Source organism: Chelonoidis abingdonii, chromosome 8, assembly GCF_003597395.2.
Source record: "Chelonoidis abingdonii isolate Lonesome George chromosome 8, CheloAbing_2.0, whole genome shotgun sequence".
In the NCBI taxonomy this organism is placed as follows: Eukaryota; Metazoa; Chordata; order Testudines; family Testudinidae; genus Chelonoidis; species Chelonoidis abingdonii.
This window is the reverse complement of record NC_133776.1, coordinates 769,920-796,868: the sequence shown is the minus strand read 5'-3', so window position 1 is coordinate 796,868 and position 26,949 is coordinate 769,920. Positions and strand designations below refer to the sequence as shown.

The 26,949-nt window shown below is 48.8% G+C and overlaps 1 protein-coding gene and 1 long non-coding RNA gene across 2 annotated transcripts in view; both read right to left on the bottom strand.

Moving 5' to 3' along the window:
• Window positions 1-17,342, bottom strand: part of LOC116828964 (very long-chain specific acyl-CoA dehydrogenase, mitochondrial-like) — a 45,435-nt gene extending 28,093 nt beyond the window's left edge. The window contains exons 1-9 of the mRNA XM_032787525.2: window positions 15,983-17,342; window positions 15,588-15,702; window positions 10,683-10,746; window positions 9,693-9,765; window positions 8,952-9,016; window positions 8,134-8,268; window positions 6,469-6,613; window positions 5,429-5,558; window positions 2,781-2,903 (exon numbers count right to left, since the gene is read on the bottom strand). Coding sequence (XP_032643416.1) covers window positions 2,781-2,903; window positions 5,429-5,558; window positions 6,469-6,613; window positions 8,134-8,268; window positions 8,952-9,016; window positions 9,693-9,765; window positions 10,683-10,746; window positions 15,588-15,670 — 818 coding nt within the window. The 5' untranslated portion in view covers window positions 15,671-15,702; window positions 15,983-17,342. The remainder of the gene's footprint in view (window positions 1-2,780; window positions 2,904-5,428; window positions 5,559-6,468; window positions 6,614-8,133; window positions 8,269-8,951; window positions 9,017-9,692; window positions 9,766-10,682; window positions 10,747-15,587; window positions 15,703-15,982) is intronic.
• Window positions 1-26,949, bottom strand: part of LOC142047248 (uncharacterized) — a 498,878-nt gene that overhangs the window by 117,936 nt on the left and 353,993 nt on the right. The window lies entirely within an intron of this gene.

Sequence of the window (26,949 nt, the reverse complement as noted above, 5' to 3'; positions counted from 1 at the left end):
TCTAATCAGCCTGTCTGCCTTAATTGGTTCTAGCAGGTTCCTGATTACTCTAGTGCAGCCCCTGCTCTGATCACTCAGGGAACAGAAAACCACTCATCCAGTGACCAGTATATTTGCCCTCTACCAGACTCCTGTACCTCACTGGTTTAGATCTGTCACAGTGTACATATGACAGCACTTTATATTTAAGCATAACAATTTTTTTCTAGTCTAGGTGATGTAGTTTGGCCCTTGTGGTACTGCAGATAGCAACATATTTTTATTAGGGCAATTACAATTAACACCTGTATTACTATGTTTTGAAATATTGAGATAGGCATTATTACAGTCTGTTTCACAGGGCTGGGTATATGAGAAGTAAAACAGAAATCTGGAGTAATGACATTACAAATGAAGCCTTTTTATACAAACGTTTTGTAATTAGTTATTGTACCGTGCTGTTCGTTCATGTTATAGGTTACTCTTACTGCTGGTTACCTTTGCTATACTCTGTTGGACAGGAAACAGGAATGATTAGCTTGTCTGTTTGATTGCACTGCTTTGTGATAACCCACTAGCTGATATAGATTTTGTTGTTTTTTATGGATGCTGCTTTTTAGAGAACCTACTGAATGGACAGTAACTAAATATAATGATTAAATATCGCTGTGTTAGGGTTTAGTATTGACACCCAAACACTGAACAATATTGTTTTGAATAATGTGCTTTATTTAGGAGGCAGTGTTACTGATCCCAGAGTGTGACTGGTACTACTAGGGAATTTGTTTACCAATTTGTAGTTACTGTGTAACTTCTTTTTTTTTATTAGGGTTTTTTTGTTTTTTTGTCCATGTTGTTTGCTGCCATTTGTTTGTTGATTTTTGCCGGTGGGTTGGCTGAATATGCACATTGTAAATGTCGTACAGTAATAAACCTGTTGCTTTTTCACAGTAGCTAAATGTAAATTAAATGACAGTTTATTTTGGTCCAGACAGTAGTTTGTAGCTGATTACCAATTTCATTGTCCACATATGGTAGATTGAAGTGTAGTTGACCAGTTTTTTACTTATAAAGCACTTAATTTTTTGTTTTTTGTTTGTTTTTTAACTGTGTGCAGATATCTGGTGTTTTTGGTTTCTAGGATCCAACCTTAAACAGCTTAAGTTAGTTATCATAATGAAGTTTGTGTTTGTTTGTTTGACATTTTTGTAAATGTGTGTGTGCAGTACACGTTTCAGATAAGCTGCAATTCAAAGTCACTGGGAGAGCACCAGCTGGATGATGACTTAGTTTTAATGCTACCAGTCTGCTAATCTAAACTCCAACCCAGCAGCATTAATACCTGCCGTTATCTCTTGGCACCTCACTACAGGGCTATGAAAGTTCAGTGGTATCAGTAACCTTTACAAGCCAGTTCAAGTAACCTGCTCAGAGGAGAGCTGTGACTAACTCCAATATTTTAATTGCACCAGTGAAATCAGCCTATAAAAACACAGTCGGGAGAGGAAGGCTACTCTATTCTCAGCTAGTAATGAGGAAAACAACAATAAATAACAACACTAATATTTATTACAAGTTTCATTGTTAAAAGTGCACACATTAGCCAATGATAACACCACTTTTGGGTGGCAGGGAAGTGTTGCTATCGCCCTTGAACTGACAAGGAAATCAAGGCATACAGTGGTTAAGAGACTTGCCAAAGAGCATACAATAAATCAGTGCTAGAAATACAGATCCTGGATTTAGTCCTAGGTTGAGCCATGTAAACATAAGGACATAGGACCATAAGAATGGCCATTAGGGTGACCAGACTGCAAATGTGAAAAATCGGGACAGGGGGATGGGGTGTAGTAGTAGCCCATATAAGAAAAAGATCCAAAAATCGGGACTGTCCCTATAAAATCGGGACATCTGGTCACCCTAATGGCCATAGTGCAAGGATTCTCAAACTTCATTGCACTGCAAACCCCTTCTGACTACAAAACTTATTACATGACCCCAGGAGTGGGGACTGAAGTCTGAGCCTGCCCGAGCCCCACTGCTCTTGTGGGGAGAGGGGGCAAAGCCCAAGGGCTTCAGTCCCAGGTAGGGGGCCTGTAATCAGAGCCCCAATGTCCAGGGCTGAAGCTCTCGGGCTTTGGCTTCAGCCCCAGGCAGTGGGGCTCAGGCTTCGGCTCGGGGCCCCAGCAAGTCTAAGCCAGCCCTAGTAACCCCATTAAAATTGGCTCATGACACACTTTGGGGTCCTGACCCACAGTTTGAGAAATACAGCCATAGTGGGTCAGACCAATGGTCCATCTAGCCCAGTGTCCTGTCTTCCGATAGTGACCAATGCCAGGTGCCACAGAGGGAATGAACAGAACCGGGCAATTATCGTGTGATCCAGTTCCAGCTTCTGGCAGTTAGAAGTTTAGGGACACCCAGAGCGTGGGGTTCCATCCCTGCCCATCCTGGCTAACAGCCATTGATGGACCTATTCTCCATGAACTTATCTAGTTCTTTTTTGAACCCTGTTATAGTTTTGGCCTTCACAACATCGCCTGGCAATGAGTTCCAGAGGTTGACTGTGTGTTGTGTGAAGAAATACTTCCTTATGTTTGTTTTAAATCTGCTGCCCATTAATTTCATGGGTGACTCGTGGTTTTTGTGAGATATGAAGGGGTAACACTTTCCTATTCACTGTCTCCGCACCAGTCATGATTTTATAGACCTCTATCATATCCCCGAGTCTCTTTTCTAAGCTTAACAGTCCCAATCCTTTTAATATCTTCTCAAACCTATTAAGTTATAAACTGTCTTACCTGGTCACTCCCCCAAATGCTCTCTCCACAATGAAGGCTGAGATTTTGTCCTTCACTTCCCCTGTTGGCTCCTTTACTGGGGTCTTGGCGAACACTGTGAAGATCTCAGCTGTGCCTCCATTACTGGAACCCAAAGTGAACAGGGAAACAGTGAGCCCCCCAGATCCCCACCACCTATAGTTAATCAGGTATTCTTTTTCCTGCTCAGGGATTTCCCTTTCTCCATTACATCCTTTTACACTCACTTTTTACTGCAGTTAATAATAACAGCAGCTAGCCTGTGTGTAATTAGCCCTAGGGACAACACTTCACACTGTCAGAGACAAACAATAATTCATCTTCCTCACCTCCTGGGAGGGAGTGATTAGACTGCATTAGCCAGAGACAATTGAGAGGTGAGGCAGATGGTGGATAAATTACACACCCTGGTTGAATGAGTGCATCCCACGCACCAAGGCTTGCATGTATACACAAGCTGTAGTGCTTTACCCACACCGGTCTAGTTCAAGTGATACAGCCCCTAGTACAGACACTACGGGAGGAGGAATCAGCTATAGCGTCATACGGCCCCTTTGTACTGCTATAGCTGAGTGAGTACCAGAGGTCGTGCCAGTGTGAGCAATCTGGTAAATAGTTACACCCCTGCCTGACAGAGTTATACTAGTGCCAAGCCTGTGGGCGGAGCAGGCCTACAGGGAAGAAGAGGAAGGCTGTCGCAGGACAAGGAGCCAGGGATGGGTGAAGTAAAGCTGAGTCCCTTTCTTTTAGCTAAGAACTTGTTATACCGTCCTGCTGGTTGTCTTCCCTAATATAAACCTGCTCTTCACCATCACTTTCCCTGACACCTGAGCTGGCACTGCCCATTACACACGGCATAGAGAGACAAGGGACTTGCCCAAGTCATACAGGCACTCAGTGGCAGAATGGGGGCTAGAACTCAGGAGCGCCTCACTCCCAGTGTGGTGCTCAGTACATTCTACGTCCCTGTTTCTCCTTGGCCTACAGGAAAACATCCTGATTCAGTCACTGGAACCTAAACACATGCTGAAATGTTGTCTTGGCTCAGGACCCTAGTTAGCACTGGTCCCAGATGCTCGCTAACATCTTACACCCTAAGCAGCAGGGGCAGGGGAGCTGGTTCAACCGACATTAGGAACCACCCTTCTGAATCGTCACTCCAGCTCTGCACATAAGGTTTGGAGAAGTCCCACATCTCCCCCTCCTTCCAGGGCCACAGCTACCTCTCTGTAGTAGGGTCTGGAAGATCCCAAATGACGCAAGGAAGGCTGCTCCCAGGAGATGTCCATCCTGGTGTACAGGACAAGAGACCTGGACTGTTTGGATCAGGTTCTGACAAGCCCCAAACCCTCTGAAAGCTGCCAAAAGATCAGAGGTGCCCCCCATCCCCAGTTAGCCAAACCATCTGGGCTTTTGCAGAGTGCCCTGTGGCTGGGGAGCCAGCTGCCTGTTCTCTCACGGGGTGAAGGAGAGGCAGCTGTGCCCGTGTAAAGTTGACATGAGAGCAGATTCATTTCCCAGTGGGGGTGCAGACCTGCATAGTCTAGGCAGGACAGTGGCTGGAGGGAAACACATGTGTAAAAGGGGTTTCAAAGACTAGCCTACAATATTTAACGCCTTTCCCCTGTGCTGTAGGGGGGCCAAGTCGCACCGGAATGGCATAGAGGCACTTTTTCCGCATAGAGGATACTCCACATGATGTCATCTTGCACACATGGTGTGTGTGTCAGGCTACATGGGTGGGGTCTTCCGATAGTATGGACATATGCACATTCAGGACTACACCCTGGCCTTTGGCATGAGCCCAGCCTTCTTGTTTGGCTTCCGGGGGGGCTGCCGCACATGCTGCCGGCTCTGCGATTCCATTTCAGAGTAGGTCACATGTTCCCCATTGAGCTTCCTGCTACAAGCCTTGTTCCCTCTCACAGGGTGCAGCACTCATCTCCCTTGGGAGTGACTGGGGCTAGGGGAGAGAGAGAGACTGAGAATGGAGGGGCAGGGCCAAGGGGCTGTGATTGGTGTCCTGGGAGATGGGGGGCCCTAAGGGGCTGTGACTGCCATTGAACAGGGGGAAGGGGCAGCAAGAGGCCATGACTGGTGCTGGGTAGGAAGGTGGGGGGCACAGGTTGGTGCTGGGTCAGGCAGGGGGCTGTGACCGCATCATGGGAGGTGGAGGAGCCTGACTGACACCTCAGAGGCGAGCACCAGAGCAGTCAGGAGAGGGAATTGCCGCCCTGTGAACAAGGCTGTCCCACACTCAGTGTCCTCGCCCAGCGAGCCAGGGGGGAGGGACAAGGAACAGAGCGCACTGCTCAAACAGAAGCTGCTGACTCGCCAACTGACTTCACTTCCCCACTGAGCACTTCCAACAGGGAAGGGCAGGCAGGAAATGCTGACCCCAAGCAGGGCTGGGCCTGGGCTGCAGGATTCATCCCCCTCCCTAACCCTGGCGGAGGACCCCAGGCTGGACCTCGCAGGCTTTGGGAGCTCCATTCAAAGGGCATCGCCTGCTGTTATACTGAGCACGAGTTCTGATGACTTTGGGCACTTTCTGTGTCACTGGGGCCTGCAGAAGCTCCTGGCTCTCACGGGACCCTGAGGAACCCTTTCGACCTCCCAGCTTCTCTCACCTGATCCATATTTTCCCACCGTTCAGCGTGTAGAATTTCCCACACTCGCTGAGCTCGGCGAGGGTTTTAATAGATGCCGCGTCTGAGCCACTCGATGGCTCTGTCAGGCAGAAGGCAGCCATGGTCTCCCCTGCAGAAGGCAGCAAAAACGGTCACCAATGGCACAGCCTTTAACGGCACAGAGAGACAAAACAACCCACATGCAGCCAGGGGGCCCAGGACCCCCACTGCCCTGAGGGCTCCCCCCATGCAGCAGGGATTGAGTCCGTGGCAGACGGGCACATAGGGAGGGATGAGGATGGGGTACATCCATGTGCATCCCAGTGCGACCAGCTGGCCGTAGGTAAACGGACAGCTACAGAAAGCTGCATTTTTCTGCAACTCGGCTGGTACTAGCAGGTGGCTGCCTTGCCTTGGCCATCCTGCAGATCCCCCGCTGGCACAGCGACATGCCAGCCTGCAGTGTGGGCTCGAAGGCTGTGCTCTGGAGCAGGCCTGGAACTGCGAGGCCCAATTCGAATACCCAGCGGTGGTCCGGGGCTTCGGTGACACTTCGGCGGCGGGGGGGGGGTCTGCTCCAGGTCTTCCGCAGCACTGAAGGACCCCCCCGCCCGCTGCTGAAATGCCGCCAAAGGCCCGGAGTGGACACATACACACCGCCACCGCCGAAGACCCGGACAACACCCCCAGCTGCCGGGTGAGTAAAAAAAACTTTAAAAGGTGCCTAAGGTGCCGGGCCGTCTTAGGCACAGGGCCTGATTCTGGGGAATTGGGGGAATTGGCCTAAAGTCAGCCTTGCTCTGGAAGGGCTTGAGGGCTCAATGCAGAGAAGCTTGCACAGAGTTTGCCTGTGCTACATCTAACTCTCCCCACTGCTCTCAGTTGTCACCACCCCTCCCCAACAGCCTGCAAGCAGAGTGCTGAAAGCCCGGCTCAGAGCAGTGTCTGGGAGACCTGCAGCAACCCAGAGGGTGGGTAAAGATCTACATTATACCTTGCATAGGGCACAACGGTGTGAAGAAAAAGACCCTGTTCCCTACCAGATGCTAGTTTGGGCAGGTATTTCTCCTTCTGACTCTGGGTCCCAAAGAGCAGGATTCCCTTAAAGCCGATTGACTGATGAGCACCGAGGCTAATGCCCACACCAAGGTCGTGCACTCCAACCACCTCCACGACCCGAGCATACTGAAGGGAAAGCAAAAGAGAAGTGGTGGGGACGGGGATTAGGTTGGAACTGCTGCCCAGTTTGACCTTCAGATGCAACAGCTTCTGGGGACTAGCAAACACTCTGCATCAACACCAATATTAGCACTGCTCCACATCTGCTCCTCCTAATCACCCCTGCCAGGGCCCAATGCAGGACACAGGGGGCACAAACCAGTCATCAGGAGTCTTCAGACACTCTCGGGCCCCATTCAGCTGTCTGGTCCCTCTACCGCACTGTGCCTGGCTCACAAGGGCAAAGGGGAGGAGGTGGAGGAAGGGTTGCGTAGAACTTTTAAAAAGAGGGAAAACAAACCCCACACCTAGCGAAATATGCACATTGGAGATTACTGATTACATACACATTACTGATACATTATCTGTCTACCACTGTGTCTGTCTTGACTATTTAGGGACCGACTCTGACTGTTTGGCCGAGCAGCACCCAGCCATCAGAATCGATAGTAATGAGTATTTATTGATGGAATTACTAGAAAGCAAGACTCAGGGAAGTGACTAGACTACTGTCATACAGCAAGAAGATATCAGGCCTAGGAACAGAACCTGGCTCTCCTCATTCCCACGCTGGTCTCCTATGCCACCATGTATCACCTCTGAGCTATCCAGGTGATACTGTCACACTCCCTAGCTACTATAATGGGCACAGGATAAAAACATAGCTGGAGGGATGGGTGGAGCTCAGCACGGCAGCGGGAGGCTTTCCAGTGACTGTTGGTCTACTGCCCATAGGAACAGCCCTGGTTTGTTGACAGGCTGACAGGTGACATGGCTTCAGATTTCTCAGATCTTCCAGAAGGTTAGGCCAGGTGGCTAACTGTATTTTCTGTGCTGTTACTATTAAACTCTGGCAGCAGTAACACTTTGATGCTGCATAGGGAGGTGAAGCTTGTCCGCACACATGGACACATAACTGTATGTGGCTGGTGACTGACAGGATGCAGCAAGCTGGATTCATAAGCCAGATGCACAGGACCCCAGTAATAGCACCTTACTCACTTCAGCATATGGCCACCTCTCAGATTGAACAAAGCCACGTTCCCCAGGCAGGGCTTAATTTGGAACGAAACAGATGCTGGGGGTCCAGCAATTTTTTTACTTTCATAACTGATGAAGCAGGCCCAAAGGTGCCGAGGCTCTGAACCGCCAGGCCCAGAGGTGCCGAGGCTCTGAACTTCTCCCTGGCACAAATGAAGCACTGCCCCTTCGCCTCTGTATCACGACCACACTCTTCTCTGCTCCCAACCTTCTCCAGGAAGTGACTCTACCACGTTACAACAGTAGGAGCCGTGGGCCAGCGAGGAGAGAATGGGCCCGCCTGACCTGCACAGCTCTCATGCTCTGAGTCAAACCCAGGGGACCCTGGATCTGAATTCCATGCCTGGCCCCACCCATCACGGGCCTGAACCAGACACCCAGCTCCAAACTCTCGACCTGGCCCCTACTGTCCCCTCAGGCCTGCACCCCCCAAGGCTCCACCTTACCTGGGTGTTCGTCAGCCCAATTCCCCCCAGCTCCTCAGGAACCTGCAGCCCAAAGGCTCCCATCTCCTTCAGCCCTTCCAGGGTAGCTGTCTCAATGCTCTCCAGTTTCTCGTTCTCCACAGGATCATTAACCTCCTTCAAGTAATGAAAGGGTGTGAGTGAAAGGCAGGTGCAGAGCCCAGGTGAACGCTGCCTGGGCTGCGTGGGGCAGGGCCGGAGGGGCTATGTTTACATGTTGCGTACCTCCGTGGCACCGAGGAGCTGCTGGATCCTAAAGCAGGACAGCTGGGCGCTCGTGTGTTAGTGTCCTGCTGTTGCTGTGCGACTAAGCCTGATGGTCAGTGTGTGTGTGTTGGGAGGGGGGGCCTCGGAGCGGGCAATCTAGGCCCTGATTTCCCTTCCCCTCTGCCCCCACCCCACACTCCCTTCCTCCTCCCACCTGCCCTCTGTCTCTGGGGAGAGCCAGCCATGCAGACCCACCCTGCAGAAAGGCCTCCCACAGGAGCTCCTTCACTGCCAACACCTGAACAGCTAACCCACGCCTTGGTCTGACAGACTGGCGGTGTTTTGTATGAAACATGGATATTAGAGGAACTCGGGAAATCACAATCAGGAGAAGAACGTGGATGTGCGCATGCACGTCTGCATCCTCCAGGCTTCACAAAGAGAGTGGATTCCCCAGGAGAAGTAATTTTTTACATGGTGGTGAGGAGGGCCAACCCATGTCGCTGTCTGAGGAAGACAGAGTCCTTTTCTTTTGTTTATCACACACACATCAGGCCAATCCATAATCAAACAGGCAGCAGACTGCCACTGACCTCGAAGAAGCGGGTGCAGGGATCTACCAGGGCTTGCAGGGACTGCATCTGCTCCATTGAGAGCACTAAGGAGGGACAAAGATGCAGCTAGATTAGCAGGATGTGTCTAACCTTCATCACTTTATTACATGATTTGACACCAACACCCTTATGTGAGGAGGCGCCTTCTAAGACTGGATGTTTGTCTAAGGGATCTGCTGTAGTAGAGAAGGGAATCCTTTCAGGGAAGTTCTGTGGGATGTGTTATGCAGGAAATCAAACTAGAGCCGTGTTGCTCAGCCTTTTTGACACTAGGGACCAGCTTGCTTGCAGGGACTGATGCCAGTCCAAGGACCGGTCATTGAGAAACACTGGACTAGAGGATCATAGTGGCCTTAGAATCTATTAATTGACCTGCAGGGGAAGAACTGGCTCAGTGGAATGGCAACAGGCGCTAGCTAATACATCTCTTCTCTAGGCTGCTGGTTCAAATCCTGTCCCAGTGCACAGGCCTTTGAATCGTCTCAGCCTACTTCCAGCTGGACCAGTGTCCACACCACAAATGTCACCAGCGTATTTGGCCGGCTGACTGAGCCAAGAGCTCCAGGGTCCATGGAAACTGAACTAGCCTTTCACTGGGGGCAGGAGGAGCACATGACCTGCGTTCTGTGACTTGTGGTTTTGCTCTGCAATGCCATTAAGCCAGCATATGCCACGATTAGCAATAAATCTGTAAGGCAAATTTAAATAAAAACATCCTACCTGAGGGGAAAGGAAAAACATTGTCAGGTACAAACTGCCCATTGAACAGGTTCATGACAAAGGATGTGGATTCCTGGAGGAGACAGACAATAACAAGAACATTTACACAAATGAGCCCTGCAGAGGGGTGTGGTACTAGGAGATGGAAGTTCATGGTCTGCTTTCTGCACAGCTCAGAGGAGGGGAGTCCAGGAGGAGAACCACTCCTGTGCTGACTGCAGAACCATGGCACCCTGCAGGACATGCTGAGAAGCACTGTGAAAATGTACGGAAGTGAAGAGGGTATTTTTGCCTTTGCGGAGATCTCTGGACTGTGATGAACCCAACTCCCACAGACAGGTTCCATCTCTTCTCAAAGGCTCCTAGCTCTCAAGATCACTGACAGCTGTTCTGATGAGGGCATGCTTCCACCTCGTGTTTCATTGGCTGAGCATATTGTCACTCTGCAGTGTAGCCTGTTGGGAGAACTGCCTGCCCGGCCTGCCAAGACCGCCCTTTATTGTCATTGTGCAGCAGACTTGGATGATATTAAGAACTGAGCTGCTTTTCAGATTTTCCTCCCAGTTCTTATTCGCACACTTGCCTCAAACACAACATGAGTCTCATTAGAGGTAAGGCCTCTAAGCTTGTGTTTTTAGCACCATTACAGTACCATACCCATTATGTTATCCTAGAGCCAGCGGGAGAAGCCTCAGGCATTGCTTTATTTTCTTCTTTGGTGCTTTTTTTTTTTTTATATGATAATGCTATTCACTGCCTCTGAGGCTGAGCAGATCTGATTGCCACGCCCAGCTGAAGTCAATGGGAGCTGAGGGAGCTGAGAATCAGGCCCACAGTATCTATCAGAGTACGGAGGAGTCACCCCGGAGTCTCCCCTGGGAAAAGCAGCAGTCCCAACATCAGTCATTTAACACAGTCTGGGACAAAGCACAGACCTGCAGCCACTTCCCAAGGCTTTCAAAGCGAAATTATACAAGCACCGTGACTTACCTTGTTTGCTTGACTTGAGTATCCCTCTTTTTGATGTGTTATACAGTATGGAGGCGATGTCAGCCTGGGGAAAAGAACAAAACTGCTGTGACATCATGCAAGTGCAATTTTCACTCAGTCACAAGCATTTACTTGGGTGACTGGCAGCAGTGGAAGGCATGTGTCTGCGGTTTGGTGGTCACTCCACAACACCTTTAAAGAGAGCCTGAGAGACCACCTGGAAAACTGTAAAAGGAACCTGCTTCCATGGCATCTCCAATCTCCATCTTTACTACCAGGGATTTTGCACAAACGCAGGATCTTTGGTTCTTTTGCCAGCTGGTACTTTATTGCGGAAAACAGGCAGATGGGAGTTTGTTTATTAAGAGTAATTAATTACTCAGACTCCCCAAACAGAGATGGATCTTGTGAACAAGCACTGGAGTTGGCTTTTTAGGGTATGTCTTCACTGCAAAAAAAAAAAAAAAAAAAAAAAAATGTGTGGGGGGGCTGTTCTTAACTCAGGTTAGGTAACCCAGGGTAAAACAGCAGTGAAGGCACAGCAATTTCACTTTTAACTTGGGTTAGCCACTTGAGTTAAAGCTGATAGATTCATAGACTCTAGGACTGGAAGGGACCTGAGAGGTCTTCGAGTCCAGTCCCCTGCCCTCATGGCAGGACCAAATACTGTCTAGACCATCCCCGACAGACATTTATCTAACCTACTCTTAAATATCTCCAGAGATGGAGATTCCACAACCTCCCTAGGCAATTTATTCCAGTGTCCAACCACCCTGACAGTTAGGAACTTTTTCCTAATGTCCAACCTAAATCTCCCTTGCTGCAGTTTAAGCCCATTGCTTCTTGTTCTATCATTAGAGGCTAAGGTGAACAAGTTTTCTCCCTCCTCCTGATGACACCCTTTTAGATACCTGAAAACTGCTATCATGTCCCTTCTCAGTCTTCTCTTTTCCAAACTAAATAAACCCAATTCTTTCAGCCTTCCTTCATAGGTCATGTTCTCAAGACCTTTAATCATTCTTGTTGCTCTTCTCTGGACCCTCTCCAATTTCTCCACATCTTTCTTGAAATGCGGTGCCCAGAACTGGACACAATACTCCAGTTGAGGCCTAACCAGCGCAGAGTAGAGCGGAAGAATGACTTCTCGTGTCTTGTTTACAACACACCTGTTAATGCATCCCAGAATCACGTTTGCTTTTTTTGCAACAGTATCACACTGTTGACTCATATTTAGCTTGTGGTCCACTATGACCCCTAGATCTCTTTCTGCCATACTCCTTCCTAGACAGTCTCTTCCCATTCTGTATGTGTGAAACTGATTGTTCCTTCCTAAGTGGAGCACTTTGCATTTGTCTTTATTGAACTTCATCCGGTTTACCTCAGACCATTTCTCCAATTTGTCCAGATCATTTTGAATTTTGACCCTGTCCTCCAAAGCAGTTGCAATCCCTCCCAGTTTGGTATCGTCCGCAAACTTAATAAGCGTACTTTCTATGCCAACATCTAAGTCGTTGATGAAGATATTGAACAGAGGTGGTCTCAAAACAGACCCCTGCGGAACACCACTTGTTACACCTTTCCAGCAGGATTGGGAGCCATTAATAACTACTCTCTGAGTACGGTTATCCAGCCAGTTATGCACCCACCTTATAGTAGCCCCATCTAAATTGTATTTGCCTAGTTTATCGATAAGGATATCATGCGAGACCGTATCAAATGCCTTACTAAAGTCTAGGTATACCACATCCACCGCTTCTCCCTTATCCACAAGACTCATTATCCTATCAAAGAAAGCTATCAGATTGGTTTGACACGATTTGTTCTTTACAAATCCATGCTGGCTATTCCCTATCACCTTACCACCTTCCAAGTGTTTGCAGATGATTTCTTTAATTACTTGCTCCATTATCTTCCCTGGCACAGAAGTTAAACTAACTGGTCTGTAGTTTCCTGGGTTGTTTTTATTTCCCTTTTTATAGATGGGCACTATATTTGCCCTTTTCCAGTCTTCTGGAATCTCTCCCGTCTCCCATGACTTTCCAAAGATAATAGCTAGAGGCTCAGATACCTCCTCTATTAACTCCTTGAGTATTCTAGGATTCATTTCATCAGGCCCTGGTGACTTGCAGGCATCTAACTTTTCTAAGTGATTTTTAACTTGCTCTTTTTTTATTTTATCTTCTAAACCTACCCCCTTCCCATAAGCATTCACTATGTTAGACATTCCTTCAGACTTCTCAGTGAAGACCGAAACAAAGAAGTCATTAAGCATCTCTGCCATTTCCAAGTTTCCTGTTACTGTTTCTCCCTCCTCACTGAGCAGTGGGCCTACCCTGTCCTTGGTCTTCCTCTTGCTTCTAATGTATTGATAAAAAGTCTTCTTGTTTCCCTTTATTCCCATAGCTAGTTTGAGCTCATTTTGTGCCTTTGCCTTTCTAATCTTGCCCCTGCATTCCTGTGTTGTTTGCCTATATTCATCCTTTGTAATCTGACCTAGTTTCCATTTTTTATATGACTCCTTTTTATTTTGTAGGTCATGCAAGATCTCGTGGTTAAGCCAAGGTGGTCTTTTGCCACATTTTCTATCTTTCCTACCCATCAGAATAGCTTGCTTTTGGGCCCTTAATAGTGTCCCTTTGAAAAACTGCCAACTCTCCTCAGTTGTTTTTCCCCTCAGTCTTGATTCCCATGGGACCTTACCTATCAGCTCTCTGAGCTTACCAAAATCCGCCTTCCTGAAATCCATGGTCTCTATTTTGCTGTACTCCCTTCTACCCTTCCTTAGAATTGCAAACTCTATGATTTCATGATCACTTTCACCCAAGCTTCCTTCTACTTTCAAATTCTCAACGAGTTCCTCCTTATTTGTTAAAATCAAGTCTAGAACAGCTTCCCCCCTAGTAGCTTTTTCAATAGGAGAGCCTGGGGTTGACTTGACTTGCTAACTGTGTTAAAAACAGAGTTGCCATGTCTTCACTGCTATTTAAATCCAGCAAGCTAGCCTGAGTTAAGCACAGACTGTTCTTGGAGGGGTGGGGGGCGCAATGAAGACATCCCTCTAGAATCTAACTCCCTCTCTCTTGCTGCATAGGTATTATGGTGCTGGGCACACTAATAATACTTCGGTATTTGAAGTGTCAGCCTCTCCATAGCTAATGCTAGAAACAGCTTCCATAAAGCCCTCCTTTAACTTTGTCTTATAAGATAAGTTTGACCTGAGACCTACCAGATACAGTCCGAAGCCAAAGGATAATGTTTCTACACACCTTGAAGAAAATAATAATAGAAGATATACCAATCTCCTAGAACTGGAAGGGACCTTGAAAGGTCATTGAGTCCAGCCCCCTACCTTCACTAGCAGGACCAAGTACCGATTTTTGCCCCAGATCCCTAAGTAGCCCCCTCAAGGATTGAACTCACAATGTTGGGTTTAGCAGGCCAATCCTCAAACCACTGAGCTATCCCTCCCCCCTAAGAAAGCTAGTCAACCTGTTTCTGAGTTACAGGGCTTTAAAGTGCCCTGAGGTGAAACTGACTTCTCTAATATTTTTTGTTCTTAGTCAAACATAGTTGGTTTGGCCCCTGAGAACTTGCTGTAGAGTTACAGCTCCTTGGAGTGCAGCACTAGCTAGCTTTGAAGAAAATAGGTTGTAATTTAGCAAACTTAATGATAATTATTTTTGTGCATAGTTTTGGGTCCAATTCTGCTCCCACTGATTTCGATGGAAGTTATGGGCATGTGTGTTTCTTTGTCCTTTATAAGAGTAACGTATCAGATTGTTCTGTGCTGTGAATGATGGATCAGTCTGCTCCCCCCTCTGCTTCTGTAACAATGGGTCAATCTGCTTGTCCCTCCCTCCTGCAAACAATGGGTCAGCCTGCTGTCCCCTTCCTCACCCAACATAAACAATGGGTCAGCCTGCCCCGTAAATAATGGGTTAGCCCGCTCCACCCCACACACAAACAATGGGTCAGCCTGCTCTCTGCTCCCCCTGAAAACAATGGGTCAACCTGCTTTCCCTCCCCACAAACAATGGGTCAGGCTGCTCCCCCCCAAACAATGGGTTGGCCTGCCCCCCCCCAAACAATGGTGAGCCTGCTCTCCCCCTCCCCACAAACAATGAGTCAGCCTGCTCTCTCCTCTCCCTGAAAACAATGGTCAGCCTGCTTTCCCTCTCCTCAAACAATGGGTCAGCCTGTTCCCCCCCCGCAAACAATGGGTGAGCCTGCTCCCCCCACAAATAATGGGTTAGCCCACTCCCCCACACATAAACAATGGGTCAGCCTGCTCTCTGCTCCCCCTGAAACCATGGGTCAACCTGCTCTCCCTCCCCTCAAACAATGGGTCAGCCTGCTTCCCCCTTCCCCTGAAAACAATGGGTCAGCCTGCTCTCCCTCCCTAGAAACAATGGGTTGGCCTGCTCCCCCCCAAACAATGGGTCAGCCTGCCCCCCCCCAATAATGGGTTAGCCCGCTCCCCCACACACAAACAATGGGTCAGCCTGCTCCCTCTTCCCCCTGAAAACAGTGGATCGGCCTGCTTCCCCCTCCCCCTGAAAACAGTGGGTCGGCTTGCCCCTCCCCACAAACAATGGGTCAGCCTGCCCCCTCCACTTCTCCCCTCTATCCCTGCCCTGCAGTGCTGGAAAGGGCAGGAGGGGCGAAGATTCCCTGGAGCTGCCCCCAGGGAGTTACTGCGTTTTAGCTCTGGCACAAGGACAGAGCTGGGCACTCATAGACGTTATGGCCTGAATCTGGTCTGCACATTGCAGGCCACAGAACCTTGCCCACCTGCTGCTGTAATGGACCCCTCACCTCTGGCTGAGTTACTGAACTCCCCAAGTCATGGGCTAATGATTTCAAATCCACCAGCTGTTCTAATAAGTTGGGATCAGTTTACTTTACCTGAAGTGGGGCGTAGCCAGAGCTTGTGCCCAAAGTTGCCTCCTCCAGCGGACACTCAGTCTAGTGCTGATCAAACGAAGCATTCTCTCTGGTGGTGCTGCTCAGCTCACTTCCTCTGTGGAAACAAGAGGAGGGTGAACACAAGACAAGGTGGACGCAGCAATTTAGCCCCAAATCTGAACCATTTCATCCCTCCAGTCGAGGCCAACATCACCAGGGGACCTGCCTCCCTTCTAAACATCCTTCTCTCAAGCCCTCCTTTTTGGGCTTGATACCAAATAGCCCCTACCAGGGCTTTCCCGTCCCCATTCAATGGCATGTGTAGCCTATATGGGATCTTCACTATTTCCCATCCCAAAATTCAGCCCAAATCGCGTAGTGGGTTTGTGACTTACTCCTAGAAAGCCACTGGGAGGAGCATCTTGCTGAGCAGATTGGCACAGAGCTTCTCTGCTGTGGAATCTTGATAAAGACGTGGTTGCTTCTGCACTGTGACATCATTGCTTCAGGGATGATGTCACTCAGTATTATGATATCATCATCTGTATTATCTATATCTATCATCCAGGGGAACCAATCAAGGATTAAGGCCTCATTACGCTAGTCGCTGCACAGGCATACAATAAAAGGTCAGCCACAATGAGATACCAGTCTTGGTAACCAGACACAACAGGTAGATAAGCAAAACAAATAGGGAGGAGGGGTGAGGGGAAGATGAGGTGACAGTGAAAGGAGCAAGAAGTTATCCACGATACGCAGCAGTTTCATCGCACCACTTGCCCACTCACTGGTAGCTGATCATAGGCTGACAGCAGGGGAGAGTTTTAAGGAGGAGGAAATAGATCTGGGTTCACCTTAGGCCATCTATCTCCACTAATAACTCATCCAAGCATGGTTTGATGCTACTCAGTGACATATGAACATCCGGAACTTTTCCAGATCATTGTGAGTGAAGAACACCCCAACAGAATGGAAATGCCTGATAATTAGCATAATAAACTGTGCTCTTAGCTGTACCAGTCCAGAATAGGATGTAAGAAATAAGCAAATGCTGCATTTTCTGGTTTGCTCCTGTGGTTACAGCTGCAGAAAGATTACTACCTCTTGTGATGCTATTCACATTTGCTTTGCAGGCCTGAGTTTGATCCGTAGAAAATGGAGTAGGAAGCCCGTTCTGGATGGCAAAAGGTAGTCATAGTATAGACCATCACAGTCATCATTACAGGGTTAAACTCAAACCTTATTTGCCAGAGGCGTGGCTGTGGAAACCGCACATAGCCAGGCAGGATTTTATTGTTATTTACACGCTGACATACGGTGCATGATGCCCTCCACACAAAAAGGCGACCAAAGGGCAAAGCTGGATTTCATTTACACCTGTGTAAATCTGCAGTCACTGCATTAAAGGTATGTACACCAGGGTAGCACGTAGTAGCATGATGGCCCAATCATGCTCTTACTGAAGTCAGTGGGAACATCCCTACTGACTGAAATGGGAGTACAATTGGGTGCAAAGGGGCCACTTCTGCAACCCCCTGATTCACATAAGTAATCCCACGAGCACAGGTTTGCAGGATTGGGCCCTTTATTACGACTTCACAAGGAAGGTACTGAATATTGGGGAAGATAAAAGGGTTACAGCAATGCAAGTATATAGTGGCTTTGGTTATCAGTGCGCGTAGCTTAAATTCCCTGAACGATACAAAAATAAGAAACCAAGTTAAATGGAAATTAAAAGAAGCAGTCACAAGGGTGAACTGCCTGTAAGTTGCATGGGAACTATTTAAAAACACCATATTAGTGACTAAAACTAAATGCATACCCCATGTGACAAAGTTCCTCCTCTACCTTGATGGGTCCTGCGCTTATTGGCGGATTTGTTCACCCCAGTGATCTTCCCCTCTTGTGGAACCCACAGTCTGGGCTCCCAGCTCCTCACACACACTCCTTCTCCTCTGGCTCTTCCTGCCTGACTGAAGTGAGCCTCCTTTCTAAACCCAGGTGCCCTGATTAGCCTGCCTTGATTGACCTGGAGCAACTGCCATTTGGTTACCAGGGTACTAGGGGATTTGTTTAGCCTGGGCAACATACTTGTTTCTCAGTACTTCCTGTACCATCGGCCTTGCCCATCACATATCCCCCCCTCTGCTCACACCAATGGGTTCGGCAACTTGGGACGCCAGGCAGTGTGCTCGTGAAAGAACCATCAGCGTTGCCCGTGGTGGCATCCAGCCCGGTGCCATATGCGGAACCGGAATGGTTGGAGGACAAGAACCACTTGTTGACCTTCTGCATTCTTTTCCTTATTTCTCTGCATCCGCTGAAGGGGTGCAGTGTCAGCCACAAGAGTAAATTGCCAAGCTTAAGAGGTAATAACGCAGCATCTCCATGGCCCATTTGACAGCAAGGCATTCTCTTCGACTACTGCATACTTCTGTTCTCTTGGGAGCAGCTTTCTGCTTAGGTAGAGGATCGGGTGTTCTTCTTCTCCAATCATTTTGTGACAGAAACCGCCCCCAACCCCACCTCGGAAGCATCTGTTTGCAAATAAATTCCTTGGCAAGTCTGGGGCCTATGAGGATGGGGTCATTACAGAGAGCTGTCCGAAGGTCTATGAATGCCCTCTTTGCTGCGTCTCCACTTCACCACGTCTGGACCTCGGGCCTTCACCAGTCCATTAGAGGACTTGCCCTACTGGCGAAGTGGGGGAATAAAACGTGGTAGTAGCCTACCACACCCAGGAACGCACGGACCGCTTCTTTTGGGTCGGCCGGGCCAGTTTTGAATCGCCTCTACTTATTAGTTTGGGGCTTCACTATACCCCTTCTACAATATATCCCAGGTACTTAGCCTCTGCTAGTCCTATGGCTCATTTAGAGGGATTGCGGTGAGGCGGCGCGCCTTAAGGTGCATAGTAGGGCCTCAACTTTCTCCAAGTGGTTCCCCAGTCGGAGTATGGATGATGACATCATCTAGGTATGCAGCTGCATAACTAATATGGGGGCACAGCAGCTAATCCATGAGGCGCTGGAATGTAGCTGGGGCCCCATGTAGCCCAAAAGGAGACTGTGTACTGGAATAGCCATCCGGGATGGAGAAACGGCTGTCTTTTCTTTAGCTTCTTTGGTCAGGGGAATCTGCCATACCCTTTGTCAGATCCATGTAGTCAAGAATCGGCACTACCAGTCGGTCAACCAGTTCGTCGATGTGTGTATGGGTATGCATCGAATTGGGGATACTTTCATTCAGTCGGCGCAAAGTCATTACAGAAATCTACGTACCATCAAGGTTTAGGCCACTTAAAGCACTATTGGACTGACTACTTGATAGTAGGATTTCTTAATAACGCCTAATTCTAACATTTCTTTACTTCAGCCCTGATCCTCTCTTTTGGCTTGGCTGGGATTCGGTAGGGTCTCGTGACTTGCTCGGGACGTGCGATATGGTGATAGGTCTTCAGTCGCCACCCCGGTTTTGTAGGAGAACACATCTAGTTGCGGATTAATCATCTCGGCTGCCTCAACCTTTTGATCTTGGCGTTCAGTTGTGGTGATATCCTCACTTGCTCGTGGTAAGTATCCTTTTTGGGGAAGGGTCTCCTGGGTGGACTAAGCATGCCTCCGATCATGCCAAGGATTTTAGAAGATGTGATGGTAATTGCCTCAGGTTTCCTGCGCCATCGCTGCTGCACATTATGTTTACCTATCCGCCTGCTTCATCACTCATCAGGGTCCCCTCACTGGGCCAACAGCTGCATTCAGCTGTGGGCACCAGGACCATTACTCGATCCCCGGTTGGAACCGTCGAAGCTTTGCTTGGTGGTTATAATGGGTTCGTTGGGTCCCTGTGCTTTCTCCAAGTGTTCCTGTACAATGGGTGTAACTCGAGCTATCCGATCCCTCATCTGTAGTACATGCTCGACTGTGTTCCTTCCGAGATTTGACTCCTCTTCCAGGTTTCTCTGGCTATATCCAATATGCCCCGCGGGATGGTGCCATATAGTAGTTCGAATGGAGAGAAACCTGTGGAGGCCTGTGGGACTTCCTGATGGCAAACATGAGGTAAGGCATAGGGTATGCCAGTCTTTCCCATCCCGGCTCACACTTTCTGATCATGGCCTTGGGGGTCCTTATTGAAACTATTCCCAGAAGGCAGGTTCTGGTTTGTGGGTGGTATACAGAGGTCCATAGGGCTTGTACAATGGAGCAATGAACAGAGATCTATTACATCAACTTGGACACGAAAGGTGTGGGTAAACGTCTGTCTCAAATCTGGACTTAGCGTTACAAATCTGAGTGTTTACTATAAACCTCCCCCAAGCTTATACCCAGCTTGGATCTGATATCGCTGCCACCAACCAGGATTTTTAGGGGTCCTAGTCACCCCGAGTCACCCCAAACCTTCCCTGGGGGACTCCCCCAAGACCCAGACCCCGGTCTCCCTACCTCATCCCCAGCTCCCCCACCTTTTCCCTGGGTGAGCCTGGGCGATGCTATACTTAACTCCTTGAATGCAAAACCAGAGAGCTATTTACCTCCCCCGAGGCTATGCATTCAAAGCTAGTCACAGCTAACACACAGATTCACCCCTCCCTGGTCTCGTAGCAGTAACTAGAGAAAAACCTCAACCACAAGAGAACAGAGTTGATTCTTTCTCTCTTTCCCGTAGCCTGTTCCGCTCTGGGACATAGGAAATCACACAGAAGTAATGCTTCCCTCCCCTCTCTGTCTTCCCGTGAGGGAGACAGATAACCTGGTACAGAAATTTCTTCCTTTGCCTCACTAGGAAAAGAAATCTCCACAAGTTTTAAAAAAGAAACTTTATAATAAAAAAGAAAGAAAATACAGAACAATATACTGCATAAGAAACTCAATACAGGCATTTGCTTATAAGAAAATATGAATAAACATCTGATTTAAAAGATAGCCCAGTTAAACCAGTCCATCAAATCAACACCCAGTAAATACAAATCAAAGCAATCACAGCCGATTACTTTGTTTCCTTTTGTCTCACAGATGTTTAGTAGAATTTTTGAAAGAAGATGGAGTTAGAAAAAAGCTTGTTTACTCACAGCCGAAGGAAAACAAAAAGACCCAGAACAAAGCCAAAAACCTCCAGAGGTTCCCACCCTTACTTTGAAAAATCCGGTTTCCTGATGTGTCCTCTGGTCAGGTGTTTGGTCTCTTTTGTAAACCCTTTACAGTAAACGAAAATTAACCCTTACCTTACCTATCTACTTATGACAGAGTGTCCTCGATCAGTCAGTATCTCCTTGGGTAGCCCAACCCGGGAAAAGATCTGTAGTAGCTCCTTAGCTATTGTCTGTGGAAGCTGGTGTTGCATAGGGAACGGCTTCTGGGTACTGGGTTGCATAGTCTAGTACAACCAGAACATGTTGGTGCCCGAGCTGTCTTCTCCAGGGCCCAATCAGATCCATGGCTATGTGTTCAAATGGTACCTCTATTTATTGGAAGAGGTATCAAAGGGGTCCGCAAAGTGTGGGCGAGGGCTATGCAGCTGACACTCTGGACAAGAGGTGCAGTATTGCCTGACATCTTCATGTACTCCTGGCCAGAAGAACCTCCGCAGGATCCTGGCCTGGGTTTTCTCTACCCTTAGGTGTCCTCCAAACAGGTGACTGTGGCGAGCTCAATATGGCTTTTTGATGTTTTGTGGCACCAGAAGTTGATTTATCTCCTGCTCCTGCATTTGCACCACACGGTACAGGAGATCTTTCTTCACTAATAAAGTAGGGTCCTGGACCCAGACCTTTCTCCTCCACTGGTGTCCCATCTATCTCAGCCACTTCTTCCTGACGTTTATCATATCTAGGGTCCTCTGCCTGGTCCCTCCGAAAGTCTCTCTCCCAGGACTAACCTGCCTTGAGCTCCCAGGGCCAGCTTCTGTTTCTTCCAACGGCTCATCACCATCATGGCTGGGGCCAGCCTCCGGCTCACCTTCCAGTTGGTCAGTTGTTCTCTGATGGCTGCTCGTGTCCATCTGCCTACTAGTGTGGTCTCTGGCCCTGGGTCAGGATCCGGTTCCCAAGGCCTTCGTGGCCTTCCTTCCTTTTTTGTCTTCCGGGCCTTTTTGGGGCTGAGAATAATCCTGAGAAAACTCTCTGAAAACATTGGGAGTTGACATTCCCAATGACGAGTTGCTGCCAACAGGTCCCATCTCCTCCAGCTTCTCTGGGCGGAGTAAATTATCAAACCTGGATAGTCCCTCCAATGACTACAGGATATGGGAGTTTAGGAACCTACGCCCACTCTCACCTCAATGGTGTTCCCTGAACCTCTATCTCCACTGGGATGGTGGGGTAATGACTCATGGCCCCATGCACGCATATCACTGCTACGCGTTTTGCTTGTAGGCAGCTGGCTACTTTTTACCAGCTTACCTGATATAAGGGTGATAGCACTCCCGATCCACAAGCGCTGTAGTCTCTACTCCATTTATCTTCACCGGCCTGGTGTAGTTATGTGGGGCTAATGCGACGCCCGCAAGGTGGATAGGGAGCATGGCTTGCCAATCCCCCAGTGCATTGCATAGGCTCCTCGGTGCTGGGACACTGTGCTGCTATGTGTCCCACTCCCCTTACAGTCATAACATCTATAATTGTTTTAGTCATTCCCCTATCATGTCGGTTAGGGGTTTAGTCTCAGGGTTTCCCCACTCAGGCCAATCCCTCCTTCTGGGGTCTCGCTGGTTTCGGCCCCCTCTTCTCCACCTAGGACTCCCCACGGGTTCTTTGGCTGTCCCACCTTCCAGGGCTGTGGGGGGTGTTTGCTCTACGAAGGGGCTTTCCTTGGGGTAGTCGGGGCAATTCCCTGGCTGTCATGCGTCTTTCTACCGAGCGTGATCATCCAATTAGTGGTATGGATCATTTCATGACCTCCCAGTTTGCGCGAGATCTGCGTGGCAGTCGCCCTCAGACACTGGTCGATGGACCTAACCTCTAGTTCCATCCTACTTCCGACTCGCATGGAGCTCGTAAGATGCAGTATCCGAGGTCCGATACAGCTGTGGACGCGTGGAGGTTCTTAGTTGGGTTGACCGTTCCTGGTTTTTCTCTTACCCCCACTCATGATACCGCTGGCCCGCCCCTGGACAGTTGTTACCCCAGATCTGGCCAGGATCTCTGCTTTCAGCTAGGGGTATCTGCTGCAGCCTCTTCAGGCAGATCATGGTAGGCCTTCTGACCTTCCCACACAGGAATGGGGCAAGGATGCCAGACCACTGATATCTAGGCGCAGGCTCCCGTAGGGCTGTCCTCTCAAAGGCCAGAAGTATGCCTCTACATCATCCTCCCGCTCATTTTCGCAACCAGTGGCTGAGCCGCGTCCCATCATGGCATGGTTCACTCTGAAGGATCTTTACCTGGTTTACCTTTCCCGCAACATAGCTCAGTCTGAGAAGCCTGGTCATCAGCAGCAATTAGTTCTTGCTGCAGCCACACTGCCTCCTGTTGGGCGGCTGCCTGGATACGGGTAGCCTCCTGCTGCGCTGCTTGTGGCTTGTATCAGTTGCCCGCACTACGTCATCCATTGTGGTGAAAAAAAAAAAACCCTCTCCTTTTTTTTTCTAAATCACCTCCTTTTTTTCCCCCCCCGCCGTGCTATGCACACCAAAGATCCCACTTCTAAAACCAGTTATGACAAGGTTCTCCTCTACCTTGGCGGGTCCTGCGCTTATTGGCGGATTTGTTCACCTCAGTGATCTTCCCCTCTTGTGGAACCCACAGTCTGGGTCAGCTCCTCCTGTGTCTGATCAGGAGTTGGGAGGTTGGGAGTGGAACCGGGCCGCCTCACTCCGGGTTCCAGCCCAGGGCCCTGTGATAGCAATTGTCGATAGTGCCTCCTGTAAACAGCTGCATGACCAGACAACTCCTGGGCTACATTGCCCCCATGGCCCCTCCTCCAAACACCTTCTTTAGCCTCACCACAGACCTTCCTCCTGCTGTCTGATAATGCTTGTCCTCTCAATCCTCAGCAGTACACGCTCTCACTCAGCTCCTTGCCTTTCTTGCTCCCAGCTCCTCACACACTCCTTCTCCTCTGGCTCCTTCCTGCCTGACTGGAGTGAGCTCCTTTCTAAACCCAGGTGCCCTGATTAGCCTCTTGATTGACCTGGAGGCAACTCCATTTGGTTACCAGAAGGTTAACTAGGGGATACTTTGTTTCAGTACTTCGTAGCCATCACATATCCCCTCTGCTCACACCAGGGTTCGGCAACTTGGGACGCCAGGCAGTGTGCTCGTGAAAGAACCATCAGCGTTGCCCGTGGTGGCATCCAGCCCGGTGCAATATGCGGAACGCGAATGGTTGGAGGACAAGAACCACTTGTTGACCCTTGCATTCTTTTCCTTATTTCTCTGCATCCGCTGAAGGGGTGCATGTCAGTCAACAAGAGTAAATTGCCAGCTTAAGAGGTAATAACGCAGCATCTCCATGGCCCATTTGACAGCAAGGCATTCTCCTCGACTACTGCATACTTCTGTTCTCTTGGGAGCAGCTTTCTGCTTAGGTAGAGGATCGGGTGTTCTTCTTCTCCAATCATTTGTGACAGAAACCGCCCCCAACCCACCTCGGAAGCATCTGTTGCAAATAAATTCCTTGGCAAGCTGGCCTATGAGGATGGGGTCATTACAGAGAGCTGTCCGAAGGTCTATGAATGCCCTCTTTGCTGCGTCGGTCCACTTCACCACGTCTGGACCTCGGGCCTTCACCAGTCCATTAAGGACTTGCCCTACTGGCGAAGTGGGGGAATAACTCGTAAGTAGCCACACACCCAGGAACGCACGGACTGCTTCTTTTGGGTCGGCCGGGCCAGTTTTGAATCGCTCTAGCTTATTAGTTTGGGTCACACTATACCCCTTCTACAATATATCCCAGGTACTTAGCCTCTGCTAGTCCTATGGCTCATTTAGAGGGATTAGCGGTGAGGCCGGCGCGCCTTAAGGTGCATAGTAGGGCCTCAACTTTCTCCAAGTGGTTCCCCAGTCTGGAGTATGGATGATGACATCATCTAGGTATCAGCTGCATAACTATATGGGGCCACAGCAGCTAATCCATGAGGCGCTGGAATGTAGCTGGGGCCCCAGTAGCCCAAAGAGGAGACTGTGTACTGGAATAGCCCATCCGGGATGGAGAAACGGCTGTCTTTTCTTTAGCTTCTTTGGTCAGGGGAATCTGCCATACACTTTTGTCAGATCCATGTAGTCAAGAACGGAACTACCAGTCGGTCAACCAGTTCGTCGATGTGTGTAGGGATCAGTCGAATTGGGGATACTCTTCATTCAGATCGGAACGCCGAAAGTACATAACAGGGAGATCTACACGCTGGTACTCCTCCAAACACCTTCTTTAGCCTCACCACAGGACCTTCCTCCTGCTGTCTGATAATGCTTGTCCTCCTCAATCCTCCAGCAGTACACGCTCTCACTCAGCTCCTTGCCTTCTTGCTCCCAGCTCCTCACACATGCTCCTTCTCCTCTGGCTCCTTCCTGCCTGACTGGAGTGAGCTCCTTTCTAAACCCAGGTGCCCTGATTAGCCTTCCTTGATTGACCGGATGGTATTCACTCAAGAGTTCTAAAGAAACTAGGGTGACCAGACAGCAAATGTGAAAAATCGGGATGGGGGTGGGGGTAATATGAGCTTATCTAAGAAAAAGATCCAAAAATCGGGACTGTCCCTTTAAAATTGGAATGTCTGATCATCCTAAAAGGAACTCAAATATTAAATTGCAGAACAACTAACTGGTATGTAACCTATCATTTAAATCAGCCTCTGTACCAGATGACTGGAGGGTAGCTAATATAATGCCTATTTTTAAAAAAGGTTCCAGAGGAGATCCTGACAATTGGAGGCCAGTAAGCTTAACTTCTGTACTGGGCATATCGGTTGAAACTTTAGTAAAAAACAGAATTATCAGACACACAGAATTATTAGCCAAAATGGTCAGAGATGTGACTCCATGCTCTGGGTCTCCCTAAACCTCCAACTGCCAGAAGCTGCGACTGGATGACAGGGGATGGATCACTCAAAGTTACCCTGTTCTATTCATTCCCTGTGATCTTCTGGAGATGGGACAATAGCTATGTTATTAACTGTTGTTACAGGATTCTTTGCTGCATTAACTGTTGTGGTATGTGAAATTTTTCTAAAATTCCAGCTCCTGAAGGCAAATTATTAGGTGCGAATCTCAGCTTGCATTTTTTAAAGTAAGTTTCTAGCTCTGGGGATTGTAGCAAAAAGTTGAACACACATATCTGGACATCTGACCCAGAAAGGTGAGGTTGTGCGATATACAATGGAAAGACAAAAAGGATCAAAAGCCAGAAAGCAAATCAAAACCACCCAACATTTCTTAGTTTAAAAAAATCTCAGTTTTAAAGCCAGTCTTGTTCTGTTTGGATATGTCCACTCTGGAATAAAAAGGCTCGACACACAGCCATAGCTGGCCCAGATTAGCTAACTCAGGCTCAAAGGGTTATGGGCATAAAAATGTCTGTATAGACGTTTGGGCGTGGGCTGGAGCCCGCGTTCTGGGATCCTCCTCCCTTGCAGGGTCCCAGAACTTGGACTCAGGCAGACTACACAGAAATCTTAGAGCCCCACAACCCGAGCCAGCTGAGTAAACGTACCCTTTGGGTGCTTGTGTTGGCAGCGCTGCATCCCTGGCTGACTCCAGCCATAAAGCTGGCTTGCTTCTCCCAGGAGGATCAGGTCCATGTACAGGTGCTTTGCAGTGGCATGGAGCCAACCAAAGGGCTCTGACGCCACACACCCTTCCTGCTGCCAGGGAGTGTAGAAAGTGGGTGTGGCTGGGACATCCCTGCACTATGCAGAGCCTCAGCTGTGTTCTCAGACACTTGCGGCTATTGTGGTGTGGCCTAATTTACAGCAGCCCCCAGGCTGCTCTGAATACAGCATAGGGCCTGGCTCTGCACAGTCCCTGCAGGACCTCATGCATGCTCTAAGCATACGTGTTTTGGGATCTGGCCGATAGTCTAGCGCTTGGCATCTACTGCTCATGAAGACTCCATCTATACTGAATTGTAGTGGAGCCACCAGTAGAGGGTGTTACACTTTAGCAGTTCAGAATACAAGGTCTGAAGCTAGCATGATCTGGGATAATCACATCTCCATCAGTCTGTGCATTCTGCTCTCCTTGACACCAGTGCAACTCTGGAGTAACTGCATTGACTTACACAAGAGTCTCTTGAGATGTACATAGCAGAACAGATCTGAATCTGAGTCCAGTATCACTATCATGCTGGACTCCATGATGTATAATTAAGCTTTGGTTTAAAGTCATATCAAGTGGATTTACTTCATTTTGATCTTATCTACTCTTTTC